The sequence below is a fragment of the Caloenas nicobarica genome, chromosome 4, assembly GCF_036013445.1.
Source record: "Caloenas nicobarica isolate bCalNic1 chromosome 4, bCalNic1.hap1, whole genome shotgun sequence".
Lineage (NCBI taxonomy): Eukaryota > Metazoa > Chordata > Aves > Columbiformes > Columbidae > Caloenas > Caloenas nicobarica.
The window spans coordinates 54140187-54160154 of NC_088248.1; the positions used below are offsets into that span (position 1 = coordinate 54140187).

The 19968-nt window shown below is 40.1% G+C and overlaps 1 protein-coding gene across 7 annotated transcripts in view; it reads right to left on the bottom strand.

The window, feature by feature from the left end:
- Positions 1-19968, bottom strand: part of LIMCH1 (LIM and calponin homology domains 1) — a 179849-nt gene that overhangs the window by 99050 nt on the left and 60831 nt on the right. For 6 of the 7 annotated variants that reach the window (XM_065634935.1, XM_065634933.1, XM_065634938.1 and 3 more), the window contains exons 2-3: positions 13850-13920; positions 2409-2478 (exon numbers count right to left, since the gene is read on the bottom strand). In XM_065634935.1, coding sequence (XP_065491007.1) covers positions 2409-2478; positions 13850-13920 — 141 coding nt within the window. Of the gene's footprint in view, positions 1-2408; positions 2479-13849; positions 13921-19968 lie in introns of those variants that run through there. The other variant, XM_065634940.1, reaches the window with a different exon arrangement.

Consider the following 19968-nt stretch of genomic DNA (forward strand, 5'->3'; position numbering starts at 1 on the left):
AGGCTTCGAGTTTACTGTTACTTTCTTTCAATAAAGCGTACTTATTCATTTGTCCTTACAATAACAAAGGAAAAAAAGAGAGTATCATCTGGAGAATTAGACTCAAGTAGACGTTTTGTAGAGCTACATAATATATGACTGTTTGTGTCTCTGGAGGTTGAAGATGAAACAAAAGGCACTTTGAGTACTTCACAATTACTCGTAAGTTTTAGCTCCAACTCTGTAAAAAATAAAACCTACCTATCATCTCTACTAGTGAACTAAATTCTTATTCTATCAGCTACCAGAGAGAAATCAATTAATTCTGTTAAAATGATTAAGTTACACTTTTCAGGCAGAAGCAGTATCTAAGAATTCAAGAGCATCTATCTCATACAAGGCAGAAAAGGTACTGAAGCTTTTACAGTATTTCTACATGTACTGAGGAAATCACACTTGCAGGGGTGAAATAACTGGAAGGAAGTTCCTGTATATTATGTCAAGCCAACCAAAGCTAAGATAATAAAGAAAAATTGGCAATAAATAAAGGAATGTCCCTCATATGCAGTCAACTCACTAGGAGGTATAACTGTTTCTGGACTATAGTGTCAATATTTTTTTTTTCAGATACATGGACATGGTACAGGTAAAAGAAAAAAGATACACCTTGCACTCAAACATACTCCTGATGTCTGTACTTTAAAAGAATATACATAAATATGTGTAACAGACTAGAACACTCGATCATGTAAATTCATTTAAAACAGCCACTTACCCCTGTAAGTAAAAATGCCAACAACAGTTAGCAGGTGTGGAACTAGACACCTTTGGAAGCAAGGGGACCTTTGGGTGGCTTTCTTTGTTTGGAGCAGTTTATTCACAGAACAGTTGATAAAAACAACCATTGGTAATGTTCGAGAAGGCAGAAGCACCAGTGAACTTTTTTAATAGCCTACATATTTATTAGGAAAAATATTTAGAAAACTAATTACTAAATGTAAGTAGAGGACACAGGTACAGAGGTGAAAAAAGTCGCTTTCCAACATTAAGAAGATCTGCTGTAGCATTAATAACTTGAAAACCACTTTTTTTTTTTTTTGTAATGCCTTGAATATATACATCTTACAAGAGAGATTTATCTCAAAGAATGAGTAAAATACAAACACATAATGACTTCTTCTATGTCCCTCCTACTATAACCACGTTACCTTTGGGATTTTACATATGAACAGGAAAAAACCCAATGTAATTCAATATCATCCTCTTAAAACAGTCATAACAAAAATTGAGTCTTTCCTGAAAGGGAGCCAAGGAAAAGAAAACTGCTATAGTATTATCTTTCACAGCTGTTTATACCAAATATTCCTTTCAAATAGGACTGCATAGGAATAAAACTAGATGGATTTTAGAGGCAAAAGAAAGGCACACAAGGAAACTTCAGAGAAAGGGTGGTGGAGATCACAAATTAAATCCTAAAACTAGGTAGTATTCATGCAGAAATATGCCTGTCAATCTACAGGTTGAAGGATCCAGAATCAAAGGCTACGTAATTACATGATAGAACCAATTTTTAAATTAATGTAATGTGGTTTCTAATACACTGAATCTTTTTAATGTGGTTTAGAAAGTTAACCTCAGCTATCAACAAGTTCTGAAACTTGCACAACTAAACTACAAGGTGAATAGTGCCAGAACAGAAAGGAACCATGTATGTAAGTATATCACTAGTCTAGATCAAGGATGGCCACCTTCCACTTGTTCAGGGGCCCTTTTATTCCCAGCCACACCTCAAGGTAAAATCAATACAGCCATATTTCTATGTGGCTAACTGTGTTAGATCCAACACCCCACCTCCTTCCCCAGCAGCAAGCACAGGTCTGAGCCACCCTCTTAGGTGACCTCCTGAGCACCCCATGGGCTGTCAGCACCTCCACTATGCTCTTCCCCGCTTGTAATAGATTATGGCCAACTTTTACCCTGCCCTTAAAGCCAACATCAAACAGTTCCCTAGATAGTCTAGCAATGAATATTAGCTGCAGAGTGGTATTTGGGGGAAAGAGAAAATGAGACATAATATACAAGTACATTTTTCTTTCTTTCCAAAAGAAAACTGTGGTGGCAGCTTCTAACACATGCATTCCAATCCTTCTAAAGCTAGCACCACGACTGGAAGATGACATATAACCAAGAAGATATTCTTCCTCTATAAATATACTCTGCTTCCTGAATACGGCCCACTTCTGAAAAAAAGACTGGAAGGTCTTAAGATGACTACACCAAGAGTTCAGATTTCAGAGGCACCGTCTGAATTTAGTAGGTTAGAAGAGTTCAAATTACAAAAATCATTGCTATCTAAATCAAGGAGTCATAAAATCAAGGTGCAAAAAAGCAGGACTGAAAGATTTTTTTTCTCTCTTTGACGTACTCACCAAACCTGCAATGGGTGTCGGTAGTCTATTGATCTTTTTTACCAATCCTGGTTTTATTGCATTCAGCAACCTGTTATGAGAAAGGAATATTTATGAGTGTTGAGTCACAAAATCCAAAATTATCAAACACTTGTCCCCAGCACATAAGGATTTCAGTATGGCTGAAAAGGAAGGTGTTTCCCTTTCTCCACTCCTGAAAACACATGTGTACGCAAAGATCCATCATTGAAATGAAGAAAAACTAGGACAAAAACTATCCACAACACAGTACCACAACAGTATTTCCCTGATACACTAAAGGTATCTAGAACACATCAGTCTTCACAGGCTGTGGGTGAATTTTGTCACATCAGTCTGCTTCCATCGCCTAGAGGCAGGTCATGCCTAGAAGGGCCTGAGAGCCAAAACCCAGAGGGCACCTGTGTATCTCCATAGCTTGGGAAGAACAGTCCAGCAGTTTCTGCACTGCAGGTAAGTGAGAAAGGACATGCACCTTATAGGTGGCCTGTCTATTTTTCTGCATCTGTACCTGAAATTAGATACCGTCCTTGCATATGTTGTGGAGAACGGAGGTCCCCATAAAATGTAAATGTGAAAAAAATAAAAAGGGAGTCCAAAGAAACCCACCTCAGCTTGAAAACATCTTTAGGCCAGTGATACCGCAGTTGAACACTGTTTGGTGTCCAAAGATTAGTAACCCCCTCAAACAATGTTCCCTATGCTATGAGAAGTACTGACATGGCTCATTGTTAGAATATTAGAAGCTTGATAGTTTTTTTGAAAAGTGTGGCATTTTAATTACAAAATCCTGTTGCAACAACCCCTGTTTCTTTACCACCTTTCGCCCAAGAGAAAACCCATATGCCTTTTATCCAAAGGAGCAAAATTCAACCGGTTGCATCCATTGGGAAGCATCAGGTCAAGACACTCACTTCAAATTCAAAATCTTTGAAGAGAAACAAAGATATCTATGATAATGTAAACTTCTCTAAAAATAAGTACACCCACTATGGAAGAGCGGAATCTCACTTTGTGCTGACACTGTCTCCATTCAAGAACTGACTCTTTTAGCAGACTACCGTGGTGATAAAAATATCAATACTTCAGATTTGAGAGGTTTGGCTAAGAAGCTTAACCTAACTAAAAGAACATTCCTTTCAAGTCAATACTAAGAGTCTGTGATTGTTTCCAACTCTCCACTTCTGAGCTAAGATAATACTGGGTGCGACTTTCCTATAGTTTCCTCCAAGAGCCATCTCTCCACACATGTTATTTATGTTGATTCCTCCTTCGGACTGTGATATCAAGCTCATTAAGGAGTCCCTCCCTCCCAAAGGTGGATACCTGGCTTCATTAACATTGAAATGATTGTTTTTCCTCACCTCTTTCTTTTTTTGCCTGAGACAGTATATAGGTTGGGTCTCTGCAATCACTTTGAGCAAACAGGAGAGCATAGGGGGAGATGCTATTCTAAATGTTCTCTACCATCATAGTTAATAAAGCATCTGTCCAATCTGTCCCAAGTTATACTTGTGTTATTACACACTTGGAGTCCCCAAATCACCACCACCACCGCCATAATCAGGAGTGGCAACAATCCCAATGTGAATGACATTTTTGGGAGTTGGGGGTATTTTCTTGATCTTCTTGCAATTAAAAACTCTGTAACCTAAGCTCCCACAGATTGCTGAGACTAAGACTAACTATTATGTCCTAAAAACAAATGATGAAATAATATACTTTTATATACAAACAAGTCGCTTCCCCTCCCCCAGGAAGCACAGAATGGCAAGAGCCACACATCTTACTTCCTACAATCATAATTTTATTTCACAGATGACAAATAACACTACTTCTTTTTCCTTAAAAAGGCACAAGCCTTTCAGACTTGCACAGCAGTAGCCCTACAAACTATTCTTTTCCATTTAGCTGCTGCAACAGGCAACTTAAGATTATTTTTCTTTTTGTCAGAGTGCTTCTTTCCAAATACTCTAGCTCTGTTGTGATTTCCATCTTCAATCTGCCTGTTCTGTCTCAGGGAAAAAAAAATGATGTATTAGCTAAAGCATCCCATTTTCTTTATTACTCAAACATGAATACATTAGGCACCATAACCAATATTGCAGGTACAGATCAAAAGCCGTAGGCAGTAACAGAAAGTAAAATAAAGAGGTTTTAATGGAAACCTCAAATGCCAAAGACCGTTCTAAATAAATCTTCAAAATGGCTTGTACAGGCTTCCCTGTGAAATATGGCAGAAGGATAAAATGAAAGGAAGGAAAGGAGCAGGGAATAAACAACATTTTTAGATCACTGTTTGGAGTCTGAAGAGGGAGGAAATGGAATGGGGCAAAATGGAAAAGCCTGAGGGAGAAAGGTGTCTATTATTAAAATGCTTACCTCCTGTTGGAAACTTCCCTAAACAGTCTGGCACCAAAACACCCAGGACTTGCTCACTGCAGAACGTGCCAAAGAGACATTTCTTCCCGAGCATACTGGCTGCTTCTAAATTATTGCCTCAGCTAGAACAACACTCCAAATGCCCAAATATTGAGTGGCTTAAGCTTGCTCGGCCACCAACCTGGCTGAAAAGCCACACTGTTTATGTAGAGTGTCTCAATGGTCACCTTCACTCACATAGTTACCATCTGTTCCTGCTTCTCGAAAAAAACACTGAACACACCTCTTCCTACATAGGTTAATACGTACAAACTAAATGTTCTGACCTGATTTAGAGTCATATAGAGAATCTGTCTTGATAAGTAAAGTTTTATGAGCACTGGCAGGTTTCTGTTGAAATACGGGGCAAACAAAAACCCGAACCATTTTGCACTGGGGACCCGGTGCAAGGCCCTTTGCCATGGCCCAGGGAGAAGCGTCTGCAGGACAGAAAACCCCTCCTAATCCATGCCTGCCCCTGGCAGCCCCCTGCAACTGCAGCCCCACGCTTTTGCGCCCTGCCAACTGTAATGATCACTCACTCTCCTGAGTACCTCCCAGCTCCTACTGACCCTGTCTCATACTAACTCTTTCCTCTGAGGAAACAGTCCTTTGAGCTGTAAAAACCACCAGGGCTCAAGCATATTCATCTTTGCGAGGGCATCGAGGGCAGCCACACTGCTCACCCCTAATGTAAATGTCAGAGCCCAGTCTTACCCCAAACTACCACCAACTGAAGGGCCAGGTTTTCCCAAGCACAAATTTAGTTCAGGTTTTTGTACAGCTGTGTTCTTCAGACATAGAAAATCCTCGAGTGAATGTGCATCTTCTAAAGAGCAAACCAAAACTTTTATATCACTGTGTACCACACTCTGCTATGCCAAGGTTGGTGAGGTAACGTATAAATGCTCAGAGAGTGGAACTGTCAAAGCTGGAATAGAAGTGGTGTTTTTCTTGGGTTTTTTTGTTTGCTTGCAATTTTGTTGTTGTTGTTATTTTGTTTTTAAGGTATTGGTACTATTTTTCATACTCCTGCATCTAGGAAAACAGACAAGGGCGAGTTCAACTAAGCAGTCCTAAGAGGTAATAAAACAGGATGATTTAAAATCTTCCATTATTTTCTCCTTTTTCCTTCCCCTCCAGTAAGATACTGCTAATTTAAGGTCTGACACCACTTGATGTCAATAACAGTTGAAACAAAGCATAAAACTGTGACCTGCAGTACTGTTTTCAACAGGAAAATGTACGTACATTCCCCAAGCTTGACCTTTTTGGTAGCTGGGGTTTGGTCACCAGCAGACATTTTGAAGAAAACTGGCAAAACAAGTTTAGGGGAAGACTTTAAAAATGTTTCACTTTCAGCCAACATGTTTGTAACAGAAAACAGTTCGGAATATTAACAGCTACTTATGCAAGAAGTTAAACGACTTGAGGAGGAAAGAAAAGAACAAACAGAAATATAAAGGCTATAATACTTCTCTGGTACCTGATACAACCTGTGTTTCTCTGACATTGATCAAAAGGGACATATGGCAATGAAATCTCAAGGAACTTTTTAACGGTAAAAGGAGCAAAGATATGACAAAAAGAAATATACATTAAATAGTTCTTAAAATAAACAAAATAAAATATTATGAAGGCAGGAAAACCCCAACAATCTCACCAAACACTCAAGAGACAATAAGCCAAACCAGGATAAACCCAAACCTGTTCAGGCTCCGTCCACAAAACTTGTATGCACACACCCCACTCATTCTCAAGACACTTGAGGCTCCCAGCTGGGATTTCTGCCTGCCACCCCTGGCACTTTATGCACCTGCCCTGAGTCACGACAATCCTCTGTTCTTTACTTCTCAAAGTCCTCCTGCCGCTTTCTGTCCAACATCCACACACCGATCCTCCCTTTCCCCTGCGCCAGGTGCTGGCTTGGACTCGTCATCAGCAAGCTGTTCAATGAAACACGGTAAGACACTGCATAGAAGCTAAAACCTGACAGCTGCCTTACCTTACGGAAACAACAGGGCATGACTGAAGTGGAAATCTGCTCCAACCCCACTCTTATAGGGAGAAGCTGGGTTATTTCCTTCCCCTGATAAAAGCCAGCTCTGATGGGTATGGCAAGAATCAATTGCTCTATTCGGTGCTGTCCCCAAGGCTTGGCATTCCAGGAGATAAGGTATCTCCACAGCAGGACAGACACACTGAAATCAGTGCTAGCCGCTGTGTGACTAACCTATGAGACCTTCTCAGGGTTGTTTATCACCGGTTAAGAATTCAAAAAAACTTCTGCCAGGAAGAGAAGGCATTTCAGGCAACAGCTGATAAAAGATCTAATGAAAAGCACCAAGACAACTGCCCATGAAATTCTTGCAAGAAAGCGTCAGTTAAGAAAATATTCAGAGGATGGCTGCCAAAATCCAGCCTCCAAGAAGACCTTGTTTTTAAGAGGAAATGGAAGAGAAGCGCTTTCAGAGAATAAGCTTCAGAAATGGAAAAAAAAGAAAGGCTGAAGTGATGTTTATTCACAGATCAACCCAGGCTGAAGGGATAGGTATCTAACAGAGCTCTTAGCTCAAATAACAGATCATATTCCTAAAACGAAAAACTGACTAATGACCTGATCTTAAAGTAAAAGGGCATTTCATATTTGAGAGTTCAGGAAATTCTATTCACAATAAGTCGTCACAGATACATTTCTCTTTTTAAATTAAGTTTTATATATTTACATTCTAACAAGTAGTCTTTCAGCGCCTCATAATTATTAGCCCAGACAGCTTCGGTATCCATATGTTTTAAACTCATACTCTAGTGGCAGCTCCCAAATGCACCCAAAATGGTTGAGAAGGAGACAAAAATCCACCACTAATCTTAAAGATGAACAAATCACATTGAAACAGCAGACAATAAAAAGTCAAAATATTTTGTTGCAAAGGAAGTGGTAAAAAAGTTTCAAAATATAGAGATGTTCTTGAGGTCACAAAAATATTTTTGGGAAAACATTCTTGAGTGATTGCTAATGATGCTCCTGACATTATTTATTTAGGATCAGATGAACAAGGTCCTTTTTTAACAAGCAAGACAGAAGTGACTTTGTCCTATAAAGGGCTCACAGTCCAGTCTGATAAGTAAAAGGTGAATAAAAAAAAATGCAAATGCATGGGATTGAGAAAATAAGTATGCCCAGCTCAAGATAGCATGGGTCTTGCTCTGCCAAAGACTAAAAATACGAGCAAGACAGAGGCTTTGCAAAACAGCTCAACAAAGGCAGAGACGATTGTGTAATGCCTTCACAAGCTATTTACACAGAACTTACCACCACAATGCATGACATGAAGACTGTCCCATGCACCTATAGATTTACAATTTGCACATAGTTTTACACTGAGTAGCAATGGACATGGATAATTGCCCAAAGTACATACCCAATATAATTTCTTAAACATATACTCTTGGAAAGCTGAAACCTCTCACAGGATTACCTTGCTTTGCACTTCAGCAACACTCCGTTTGAATGGGTCAGTGTTCCACAAGCTCTTGCCCTGTCAATTACCAAGCTCCACTGAAAAAACTCTACTATTTAGTCTGCTGAGATGCATTTTTTTTAACATAAATACAAAGACAGGCCATTCTGAGTGTACTCAAGCATGCTCCTCAATGGCTATTGCTCCTCTTTTCGTGCACACAGCTGAGCATTACGGTTTATGTTACCTTTGACTCCTCACCTAAACCATACTAATAAATAGCTCTTCATTATAACACAGCAATAAAACTTAAAGATTAAAAACTCCAGATTCATATAAAACTGTTTCAGATGTCCTCACATGAACCTAAATCTTAATGCTTAATGAGCCTTGGGGCCCATCTCTCTAAACTGGAGCTGTGCCAAATACACGATGCTGATAATGTTTTGGCTTTGCAATGCAGAGCCTGGAAACCACAGGAGAACACCAATCCTTTCTCACCTCAAGGCATGGGTCACATTCAAAGTTTCAAGTATGCCTATGAAACTCAAATACCTTCTTAGTTTCCAGGAATAGGAAATTCTAGCAAAAGCCTAATTAAGCATAAGGGGCTGGGCATCCACTAACTTCTCCAGTGAGGTATCTGGCAGGACAGGAGGAGTCTCTGCACTGCACACTGCACAGTCAGGTGCTGAACTGATGCCAGGCCTATACTACTGACAGGCAAGTAAAATAACATATCTGCAAAATCCTACAATCTATAAAGATGATCGAGTATTTGTTTTCCCCTACTAGGTCTCCATAAGCAGCACGGCAATTTTACGTAGGTGACATTAACTTGCAAGAAGAACTTGGTTTTTAAACAGCCAAATGACTGAAAGACCATATATACAATGAAGGCTGTTCTCCATACCTAACGGTACCGCTGACTCAGAAGACAGAGTTTTACTATTCCATAGCATTACACTTGCACTGATCTGGCACATATCCAGCCCTTGCTGAAAACAGCATTCATGTCAGCCCAAAGCTTGGTCAGATGCACTATAACCATGATGCAAGCCCAAAGAAACTCTGCTCTCTGAGAAAAAGCAGCTCATTCATCACCAGGGACAGGAAGAACACAAGCCAAGGAGATTTCTTATTTATAGATGAAAATTATCCTCATGACAGAGTAAACGATAAATTCCACTAAGTAATTCTTGATCACAACCACTTTCAGCTCACTCAGCTTTATAGCAACACTTCACTTTTTCTTTAAATACTATTAAAAAAAAATCTATGTGCATGACTAACTCACTTTAAAAAAAATTTTAAACATAAAAATCTTTCTTGCACTTTTTAAGAGCATATATTCCTAACATGCACATCTGAAGGGAACTGCCTTTCCTAGATATTGTCCTACATAAGAAAAAGTATAAAACTTTTTCCTTAAGTCACTGTACATACCCATTTTAACCAATTACTTAAAAACAGTAAGTACCTTTGTATTTGCTCTTTCAAAAAATAAATAAAAAGTTAAAGACTCAAAGAATCCTGTTTTCAAACAATTAGCATTGTTTCTGCACATCTTACTAGGTTAACACTATGTGCCAATATACAAAATAAGTATCTCTAAGAAATAAAGAAAAGTTTGGGAAAATGCTCATAAATTGATATCCAGAATTGTATATGCAAGTGACACCCACTTTTAACCACAAACAGTTATTCCTCTGTCACTTTGATACGTTTATGCTGTGGCTACTGAAGGTATGCAGTTAAATATTTGCTAGAAATTTCATGCTTGAGAAAAACGGAAGATTTATTATACCTGCATTTACTGCTATAAATTGATTTACATGCATACTTGAAACAGACACGCAGCTAAACTGTTCTACATACAGAACCCAAGGAATAACACAAAATCGTGATGCTGTTGGACTCCACTGCAGAGCCAAATCAATTCTGCTGATTCTGCTGATATTCTGCTGTAAAAGAGGAACACCTAAGCATTGCAACAACCAGATCTAATTTATTCCTGATGAATCCTCTAGCTTCTTATGATATCTAGGTCAAACCTCAATGTTAAAGCCATGTAATGAGGAGAAGAAAAAAAAGAAAACAAAAAACCAAACAAAAACCAAAACATGCGCTGGAGTGGAAATTGGGGATTTCTAGTGATGTTTCCTACTGCTGGTGTCGTATTCCTGCCTCACAAAGCTTTCCAACACGTCCCCAGGAGGGCACATCATTTGCCCACCACGCAGAAGTGTAGCCAGGAAACTCCTCAGTCTTTGCATACGCGAATTTAATACACAAAGCAAGAACAGAGCGAGAATTGTCTCCGCCTAGCTATGATGTCCCTTGCTGAAATCACCATCTGCACTGATGTCAGACAGCTACGCCGAGAAGCCAAGAACTCCTTTCAGACAAACAGAAGCCGTAGTCACTGGCCTCTTAGCACAGCTGGGCGAACAATTAGAGCCGGCACCGTCAGGGCAACTGCACAAGCATGCTTTCAATAGCCAGCAAAAATGAAGGGCTTGTGTTACTCTCATCTGTCAGCTTGCCGCTTTATAGCATCCTGCATTGTTTAAATATGCTCCTCAGCTCCCGAGTTGAGTGCAGCAAGCCATAAAAGCATGGTAATGAGGCCAGACCTAGATGCCAGCCACAGGGTGCGCACTACCAGAGAGGCAGCACGAGGCGCAGGGCAGGGCAGCTCTGCTGGTCAGGCTGGTGGTCCAAAACTCGTCCTCCCAAGAGCTTTTGGCATTGCACGGTTGGATTAGTTCTCATTTATTAAAATACGTGGATAGTTGCTAGCCCTGAATGAATAATTTATAACCTGTGTAGTGATGTCTGCTTGAGTTTGCAGGGTGTCTAGGCCATAGGCATTGACACCAAGTTGAGGGAAGCCTGGCACTGCTGCACCTAAAGCTCCAACAATTCTGCTCTAGACATAGACAAAGATATTCCCTGTGCCATTTTGCTCATGGCTGGTCTGACTGTTTGAGGAGTGGACTGAGGCATGGTGCCTACTGCCCATTCCCTCCCTTCTGCAAAATGCCTGCAAAGTCCGAGGGAAGCTCGAGATGTGTTTGGGAGACTTGGGGCATATTGGCTCCATCCCTATTCTTGACATCAGTTTCCAGTCCTCTAGCTGCTGGGATCCCCCAGGACCCAAGTTTACTTTTGGTCCTCATTGCAGAAATACAACAGGCAAGGAAAACACTGAAACATCCGTGTGGAAGTAAGCACCACTCCATGCTTGCGTGGACATCACCCACACAAAGTGTCTGGCTATGAGTTGGCAGTAAATGACCTCAGCAGTGAGTACTGTCCTGTGGAGATAAACTGAGGCATATTTAGCTTCTCCCTAAAATTTGAACAAATCAGATAAACCAAACCAAAGGCAATGAATTCTTCCATCTTCAGAAACTTAAGATAGCAATGTTTTCTTTCTTCAGCAGCCTATCAGGGACTTTGAGTTTGGATTGTCATCTACTTGTTGAGGTCAGCTTTGATGACAGCACGACAGATCGGAATGAGGTTGAGAGAGACATTACATACTGCTAGATTTTCTTCATGAGGTGCCCAGGTAAGTCCCTGATAAACCAGAAAACTCCTTTCTACAGAGGCAACATTGCCTGTGGCAGCTTCACTTGCACTTCTCCATGGAGCAAAAGATAAAAAATTAACTACCAGTGCTTCACCTGCTGAAACCTGTACTTTTTGAAGATACATTAAGAGCTCTCAGTGTTACACCCCAAATTTCTGTTGAGTTCTTTATTTTACAGTGGACTCAGAACCAGTGAGGAGCACACTTTTATTGTTGGCGTCATAATTTGTTCATCATCAGAAAGCCAAAATTGAAGGCCACATTGGTAGCTCTCTGATTAATGCTCTGTAGCCTACAGTTTTATCCACTAGCCACAGCCCCCAGGAACAGGATGCAATACAAACACCACCGTCTCTCACATTTGAGGTTGAGGAGACAGATCCCTTCAGATTGCTTTGCACAGATCCACAGGTGGCAAACAAAGACAAGCAATTTGCCAAACATCACAGAGCAATTTAGTAGCATGACCTGCTTTTATTGGAGCTCACAGCCTCTTAAGAAATAGATATTTATGCATTTCATTAGCAAAACATTAGTTAGTTAAGCCGTATATCTTAAAGATTTACAGCACTTAAATCAGACTGCCTCTGCTTACTTGCAGATAAGATTACAATCTAATCTTGAAACACACATCTCTTATTTTTCATGCAACACAATTCAACCTTAACATTTAAAGAGCACTGTGAAATGATTCAGCACACAGTACTTCCCGTGAACACACAGAGAAGAGAGACCTTGTGCAAGAAGCAACCCCCTTCAGCACAAAGAGGTAAACTACATACTCCTTCTGAGTTACACAACTTTTGATCAACAACTACTTCCCTCCTCCCAAAGCAACTCCTCAGCAAAGACATGCAACTAGAATCAAACCAGATCATACCATTTCCTTCGTGGTTTTTTCCCCTTTAACAGCTGAAGTTCAAGCTGTCTGATTAATGACACCAGTGAGATATACAACAGTATTTACTGATTATTTCAAATCTATTGTAAGCTACCTAGAGCTGAGTTACAGGATATCAGCTCACCTCTACTGCTGAAAACAGTTTTCCAGGTTTCAGTAGCTTTCATAGTAAAAAACTTAACCAATAGCTGCAATGGTCCTGCTAAACATCTCAGGAGATCTCATTTATAAATTTCAATATGCATTCAGTTCTGCACCAGCTTCATCCTTCTGATGGGCAAGACGGAGTTTACCAACTTCAGCGACAACCCTGCATGCCAGGGAAAGAAATCGGTCCATACAGGTGATTCAGATCCCAAACTCCTGACATCCTGCATGGGAATTTCAAAGAACTAAAGGCATTAAGGCACACTTCTAAATTGCTCTTGAAAGTCACCAGCTTCAGCATCTAAGCCCACAATACGCTTTTGGAAGACTCTGCCTTAAAACTAGTTTTTAAAACCAGAGAGAAATGTGCAAAAGTTAACTTGCATCTCTTGTTCAAAAACTACAGAACACATCATTCAAATATACCTTTAGGTAAAATTTAGAGGATGCCTAACCTTTCCAGAAACTATAAAAGCAGCTGAGTATTGATGGTATTCAGATGGCTAACTCTTGACAGTGCTTGGACCTGGAGCTGGTCCAAAACGCTTTACCGCAGCAGAGACGTCTGCACGCAGGTGTGGAACACCATTTGCCAATCTGTGGTTAACATCTTTAAATAAAAGGAAACAAAAAAGCAAACATCATTTTTACTTTACATAACTAAGGAGCTAGGGCGGAGTGAGGGAAGCACTTTGCAAAACCTGTTTTCTTTAAGCCACATTTCATTCCTCACCATAAGAATAGCTTTGGCACTGAAATGATGCTGCAGTGAAATACCAGTGTGCACAATGTCAAAACATGCAAAAGGAAACCAACAATTGGACATACTAGCTAAAGTTCATTTCAGCTTTAGTCAAGATGGTATCCAAGGCTCAAAACTATAAATGTTACTTACTCACACAGAAGAATGCCGTTTTCTAACCCAGAACGAAAATCCTTCTCACCAAAACTTCTGCCTGTCACTTGCTGCAAAAGAGTAGAGGGAAACAGAAAATGACATCTGTTAAAAGGTGTACTTTACAAGAGCAATTCATAACATTCGGTTAAAGCATCTGCCCCATAGGAAACAACTGAGCTTTACAGGCCTTGCCAAAGGACTAAGTCGCGTCCGTCAACCAGCTTCCTCCTTCCCATGTCATCAAGCTGCTTAACACATAGAACAAAGTATTTGCTCTGACCAGTGCAATTAAGAGATTATAACAGAGTTATTTTCTAGAATTAAAACCCTAAAACAACAAACCAAAAACTACATGTAATCTTCAGAATATTTTAAAAGTTTTATTCTATAGTGTTTTGAATTTTAAAACTATTGTATTTAGAGAAACCATGTATTCTTACTGCTTTTTTTTTTGCATCACGTTAAAAATATTGTACCAGGCTTGAGATATTGGCCTTTAACTTAATAAGCAAAGGCAATCGAAAGTACTTGCATGAGTCACAGCCCTTCAGATACATGCCACAAAACTCCTGGTCATGTTAAATTATATTTCACATCACAAAGTCAACTGTGAGCATGAATACAAATTTGGTGGGGGCCAAGGTTTCGGCACCTGCTCACAGTCTGCAGCCTGTCAGGGGTGCTTGCACCAGGAGGTACATTCTGCATGATGAGCTCTTAAGCCAGTCCGTGCTGCTTAGGGATGGACCATCTAGGAACTGTCTAGGAATCCCAATCTTGCCTGAGGGTGTCGGATGCTACAAGCATGACTGAACCCCCATTTGTGACTCACTACCATGTTGACAACGGCTTGCCATTCATCCTCAAAACATTCTCAACAAATGACGTGTTCAGTTAAAAGTAAAGAATACTTTTTATTACCACCAACAAATATATAAAAAATAGTTGCTATGTTTAGAGAGCACTGAACAGAAACAAAACAAAGTAAAAAAAAAAAACCTGCCTCATTTTTAATTGTCCTCCAGGAGGTCTTCTCCTCACCCAGCCAAAAAATTTACCGGATGCTTATAGAATTCTCATGGCTCATGTCCAATCTTTCAGCAAGACCCTTGCTCTGGGCATCGCTTCCACCAGAGAGAATAGTGACTTGGGGACACATCTGTCCTTATGTCCCCATTTTCTCCTTGCTGTTCCATTCAGATACAAGACCCTTTCCCTCCCATTTTCCTGTCATAAAGACAGCAATTTATAAAAACTGACGAGTTTGGCACTTTCCCACGGGATTCACAAATGTACCAGCTTCACAAATGCTGGTTATAGCTATGCACAGTCTTAGAGAACAACACTTTTTTTGAATTGAAATACAAGTGCAAAGCCTAAAACCTAATCCCCCACTTGGTTTTTTTTCAATGCGAAGGAACTTCTCCCAGCAAACTGATATGACAGTGTACAAACTTTAATCCCTCCATACCCTGAACAATGTATCTAAAGACACCAGTTGGCAATCATATTTTGTGCAAATGCATGAAGTAGAACCAAGGCACTATGTTGCACTCACACCTCAGAAGAAACCAGATGCAATTTGCCAATAGTAAGTGACCTCTAATCATCTAAACTATCACTAATCATAGTAAATCATCTCTAAATCTTGATCTGCTGGGACTGAGGGAAATCATGACAATAAAACCATTAGCATTTGGGATGAATGATAGATAGGGTACATTAAAACTGACTTTTATTTCATTCATAGAATAAAGTACAGTATAGAAAGGAGTAGGAAGAACTGTTTCATAACAGCCTGACGTGTAGGGTTTTTTTCGTCTATGAAGGAAAAAAAGAAAAAGAAATTTATAGTCCTCATATTTCACTCCTCAACATCAAACGTTCCAGCTATGGAAGGCAATCATTTTATGCGCTTGTTGAATACCCTCATTCAACAGAGAGCAGTACTGAAACTGTTAACACAGCTCAGGTAAGAATCTTTGTGCCTGTCATGGTTTAACCCCAGCCAGCAACCAAGCACCACACAGCCACTTGCTCATTCTCTACCCCACACCCTCAGTGGGATGGGAGAGTCAGAAGAGTCAAACTGAGAAAACTTGTGAGTGGAGATAAAGACAGTTTAATAAGTAAAGCAAAAGCTGTGTAAAGCTAAACAATGGATTCCTTCACCGCTCCCCATGGGTAGGCAGGTGCTCAGCCATCTCCAGGAAAGCCAGGCTCCATCATGCATAATGGTCACTTGGGAAGACAAACACTATAACTCTGAATGCCCCCCCCTTTCTTTCTTCTTCCCCAAAAATCTATACTGAGCATGATGTCACATGGTATGGAATATCCCTTTGGCCAGTTTGGGTCAGCTGTCCTGGCTGTGACCTCTCCCAGTTTCTTGTGCAACTGGCACAGCATGAGAAGCTGAAAAATTCTTGACTACTACTATGCGACAACTAAAATATCACTGTATTATCAACATTATTCTCATTCTGAATCCCAAACACAGCGCTATACCAGCTACTAGGAAGAAAATTAACTCTGTCCCAGCTGAAACCAGGACACTGTCAAAAGCCATCACCTAAGGATTGCTGTCGTTACTGCTGATGTAGGAAGGTTTCATACATAATTTCTGGCTGCGTGAACAAAATCAAGAAATGCAAATGCACAGCTGGAACAATAATTCATCCAGCGAGAGGTACAACAAAAACTGACAGCAGGTGAGGAAAGACAGGAAGGTCCAGGAACAGTGCATGTCTGTTCGAAGAGGAACTGGAAGTAAATGAGGCATGGAAAGATTTATGCCTGTTCTAGATGATCCAGCTGCAGAGACAAAACATTAATCAGCTACAAGCCTCCTGATTTAACCAATTAAAATGTAAGAACAGTTCAACAGAGAAAAGCTAGAAACTAAAAATTAGCATGAAAATGACATTATAAGTCACAGACATAACCCAAAAGGGGACTGAGAGGACCAAGAAGCTGGGTCCCCCTTCTCCAGAGAAAATCAGAGCTCAGTTTCTTGGTGTATGCACACACATACACGTGTGCATGCACCTGGCTGTCTGCAGGAGGCCACTTTGGGCCGTACCCTCAGGAACAACTCCAGCAGACCCACAGGCCAGCCGCCTGCACATGTCCGAGACAACCTTTGCTCAGTGCGCTGACAGCCAGAGAAGTGAGGATTTAAAGTGACTTCAGGCAAAATGTTTGACACTCTCATATTTGTCAACAGAGTACCACATAGTTGAGTGCATATTAAAGTTTGCCCAAGCCCGTGTGAAAAGGAAAGCATATGCATTACCTGTGGCATCAAAAAACCATTGCAAGTGTCACAGGACCATGTTCATGGCATAAATCGGAGCACTGGTCTGTTCCTACCAGCTTATCTTCTTCTGTCTCTGGAAGAAAAGCCTCTAGTCTGACTGCTGGATGAAACCCCCAGCGAACGGTGCGAAGCAGCACACTCGGGCAGTGCAGGAGGAAGCAGGATCCACAGGAGTTCCCTATTCACTTCTGCAATGCCGGTACACTTGTATTCCTGCACTGCAGAGACTAAAAGCTAGAATAATGCACCTTAAAGGCAAACCACAAGCTGTATCCTGCTAACAATTACAGAAAAAAAAAAAGCGCCACTTCTTTAATAAGTTCTATAAAGCTTAGAGGAAAAGAGCTTTCTTTCTATATCATACTGTAGCTTAAAAAATAGAGAACAGAGGCGAAACACAATCTCATTTATTTTTGTGCTTCATTTATGTGAGGAGGAGCTGGTTTTGTTCGTCATCTGGATGATATTTTCTTCTCTGTAAAAAGCTGCAAGCGTCTTCAAACCAGGGCAATTATTTGACTGCCAGACGCATTTCTCAGATTCGCTGACACTTAACAACCCAGAAAACAAACCTAAAATGAATAATAAAAGTTTTTCCAAGAGGAATGTTAGGAGCCTAGACCACAGCACACTGACTCTATCACAAGCTTATGGCAACAACTTTAATATGTGTTTACACACAGTAACACTTCTTATATACAGTATTGTTGCTGATTAACTCCTTTGTTCTTTGCAGTTACGCATGCCACTAAATTTATGTCATCAAGGATGGCTGTCATCCAGCCACTAACCAGTGCCATATTACACAACTCTATTTTCACTAAGCTTCAGTTCACATTGTTTTCCTTGCGCTTTGTATTGCTGCTGGTGCTTCCTGAGATGGAACTTGCAAAGCCTCTGGTGTCAAAATAGCTAAAGGGCATGAAAAAGAAAAGGTGACAAATTAGTGAGCAAAAGCTGGCCTCAGGTGAAATTTATCTCAGCCAACAAGATGTAAGTAGTTGAACAAACACAAAGTCATCAGGGACAACACTTTGAAAATAGTTAGCTTCATTTTCTATGTACACATCTGAAAATAGCACGTAAAGCAGTGAACAAAAATATAGGCACGGCAGGGAGAGGTCTTTGTTACTCATTATGCATTTTGGAGAGCTTGTGAAGCATGACGGCAAGGAAAGAAAGATTTTCAAAAAGTTTGGTACTGTTCATTTCTTTGTACATGCATACACTGTATTTCCATTTTGTACAACCAGTATTTTCCCCTAAATAATTTTTTACTTAAAGGAAAAGAGCCCACCCTGCTACTTAACTAGAAAACATACTGCTTTTACTTCAGGAAGATGTGAAAGTAAAGCCTAAACTGTAATAACCACAGGCACTTCAATAGAAAGCGCTGTATCATGTAAGCAGCAGGGAACACACACCGCCAAAAGAAGCATGACAGTTTTTAGGGCGTCAGGATTTGGCACCTCTAGAGTAATAAATTCCTACTTCCCCATTTCAGACATATCATTTGAGCTAATAACATGAATATGCAAGTTAAATTCCTTCTTCATGTAGGATAGAGATTTCTGAACTAAACAACAGCGATGAATTTAAAGACAGCTTTTTAGTCAGTGTTATGTTAATGGTTGGACTCAATGACCTTAGAGGTCTTTTCCAACCTAAATGATTCTGTGATTTGCATTTGCAGACTAGAGATGTACCATATTGCCATGGCAGTGCAATGGAACTTGGACACCCTTCACCAGCTCCTGGTTCTGCCATGTCCTGCACATGCAATGCTTTGCTCTGTCTGCAGAAGTGGACAGAACACATAATCTATGCATGAACTCCCTGTCTCTTACTACATGGCAGAGGGATTTAAATTGCTATAATTATAGCAATATAAGCCAGTTCTAAACAGCTTTACTACAAATATTAGGAAGCTAGCTGATTTAGCACAGATAAACTTGAAGACTGCATGAATGGAGCTTCCCAAGAGCTACAAACACTGGTTCAGGTGGACCTAACTTCAAGGAAAGCTGGATGATGACAAGCACTCTGCACAAAGCTTTCCAAGGCATTGCAGTATTGAGGTAATTTAGTACTAAAATCAATAAAATTGCAACAAATTTAAATATCTTTAGTGTGTATTTCTGCTCTTCAGGACAAAACTAGCACGAGCTCAGAATGACTAATGTAGCCAGCAATGAACCTGCAAAATTCTGTGGTACGGAACTTGAAAATTTAAAGAATGCATGGGAGGAAGGGGAGAGATTTCACACTTGGGTAGCAAGATTAATCTGCAAAGAAAGCACTTAACATTATTTATTTTCAGATCTTCCACTTTCTGGTCACTTAAGTTTAACTGCAATTTGCAAAGTTAACTAGCCATGCTGAAGTCCCCTTTGTTCTTTTCCTCTAGCTATTCAGCCTTGTACTATTCTTTAAAGAGCCACAGAGTTGACTTGCTCTTTTTCACACTTCATAGGAACTTTTTTTTTCTAGCAACAACAGAATAAAACAGGGGATAGCATATTCTCCTCCATTTGCTTTAAATTTCCGTCTGCTACATTGTCAGTTGGGTTAGCTGATAGTTTGGTATCAATGCATAGCACGGGAAAACCATACCCTCTGACACAAACATACTCAAAATTGGGCCACCAAAGGCATTGGGAGTCCTCAGCAAAAGAATTATTTATTTGCCACACAATACCAGTGAGTGCTCATTTATATGAAGGGAGAAACAACTAAAAACCAAGCAAACAAACAAACAAACACAACAGCTAATTTTTTCCAATTCTTTGCATAGTTT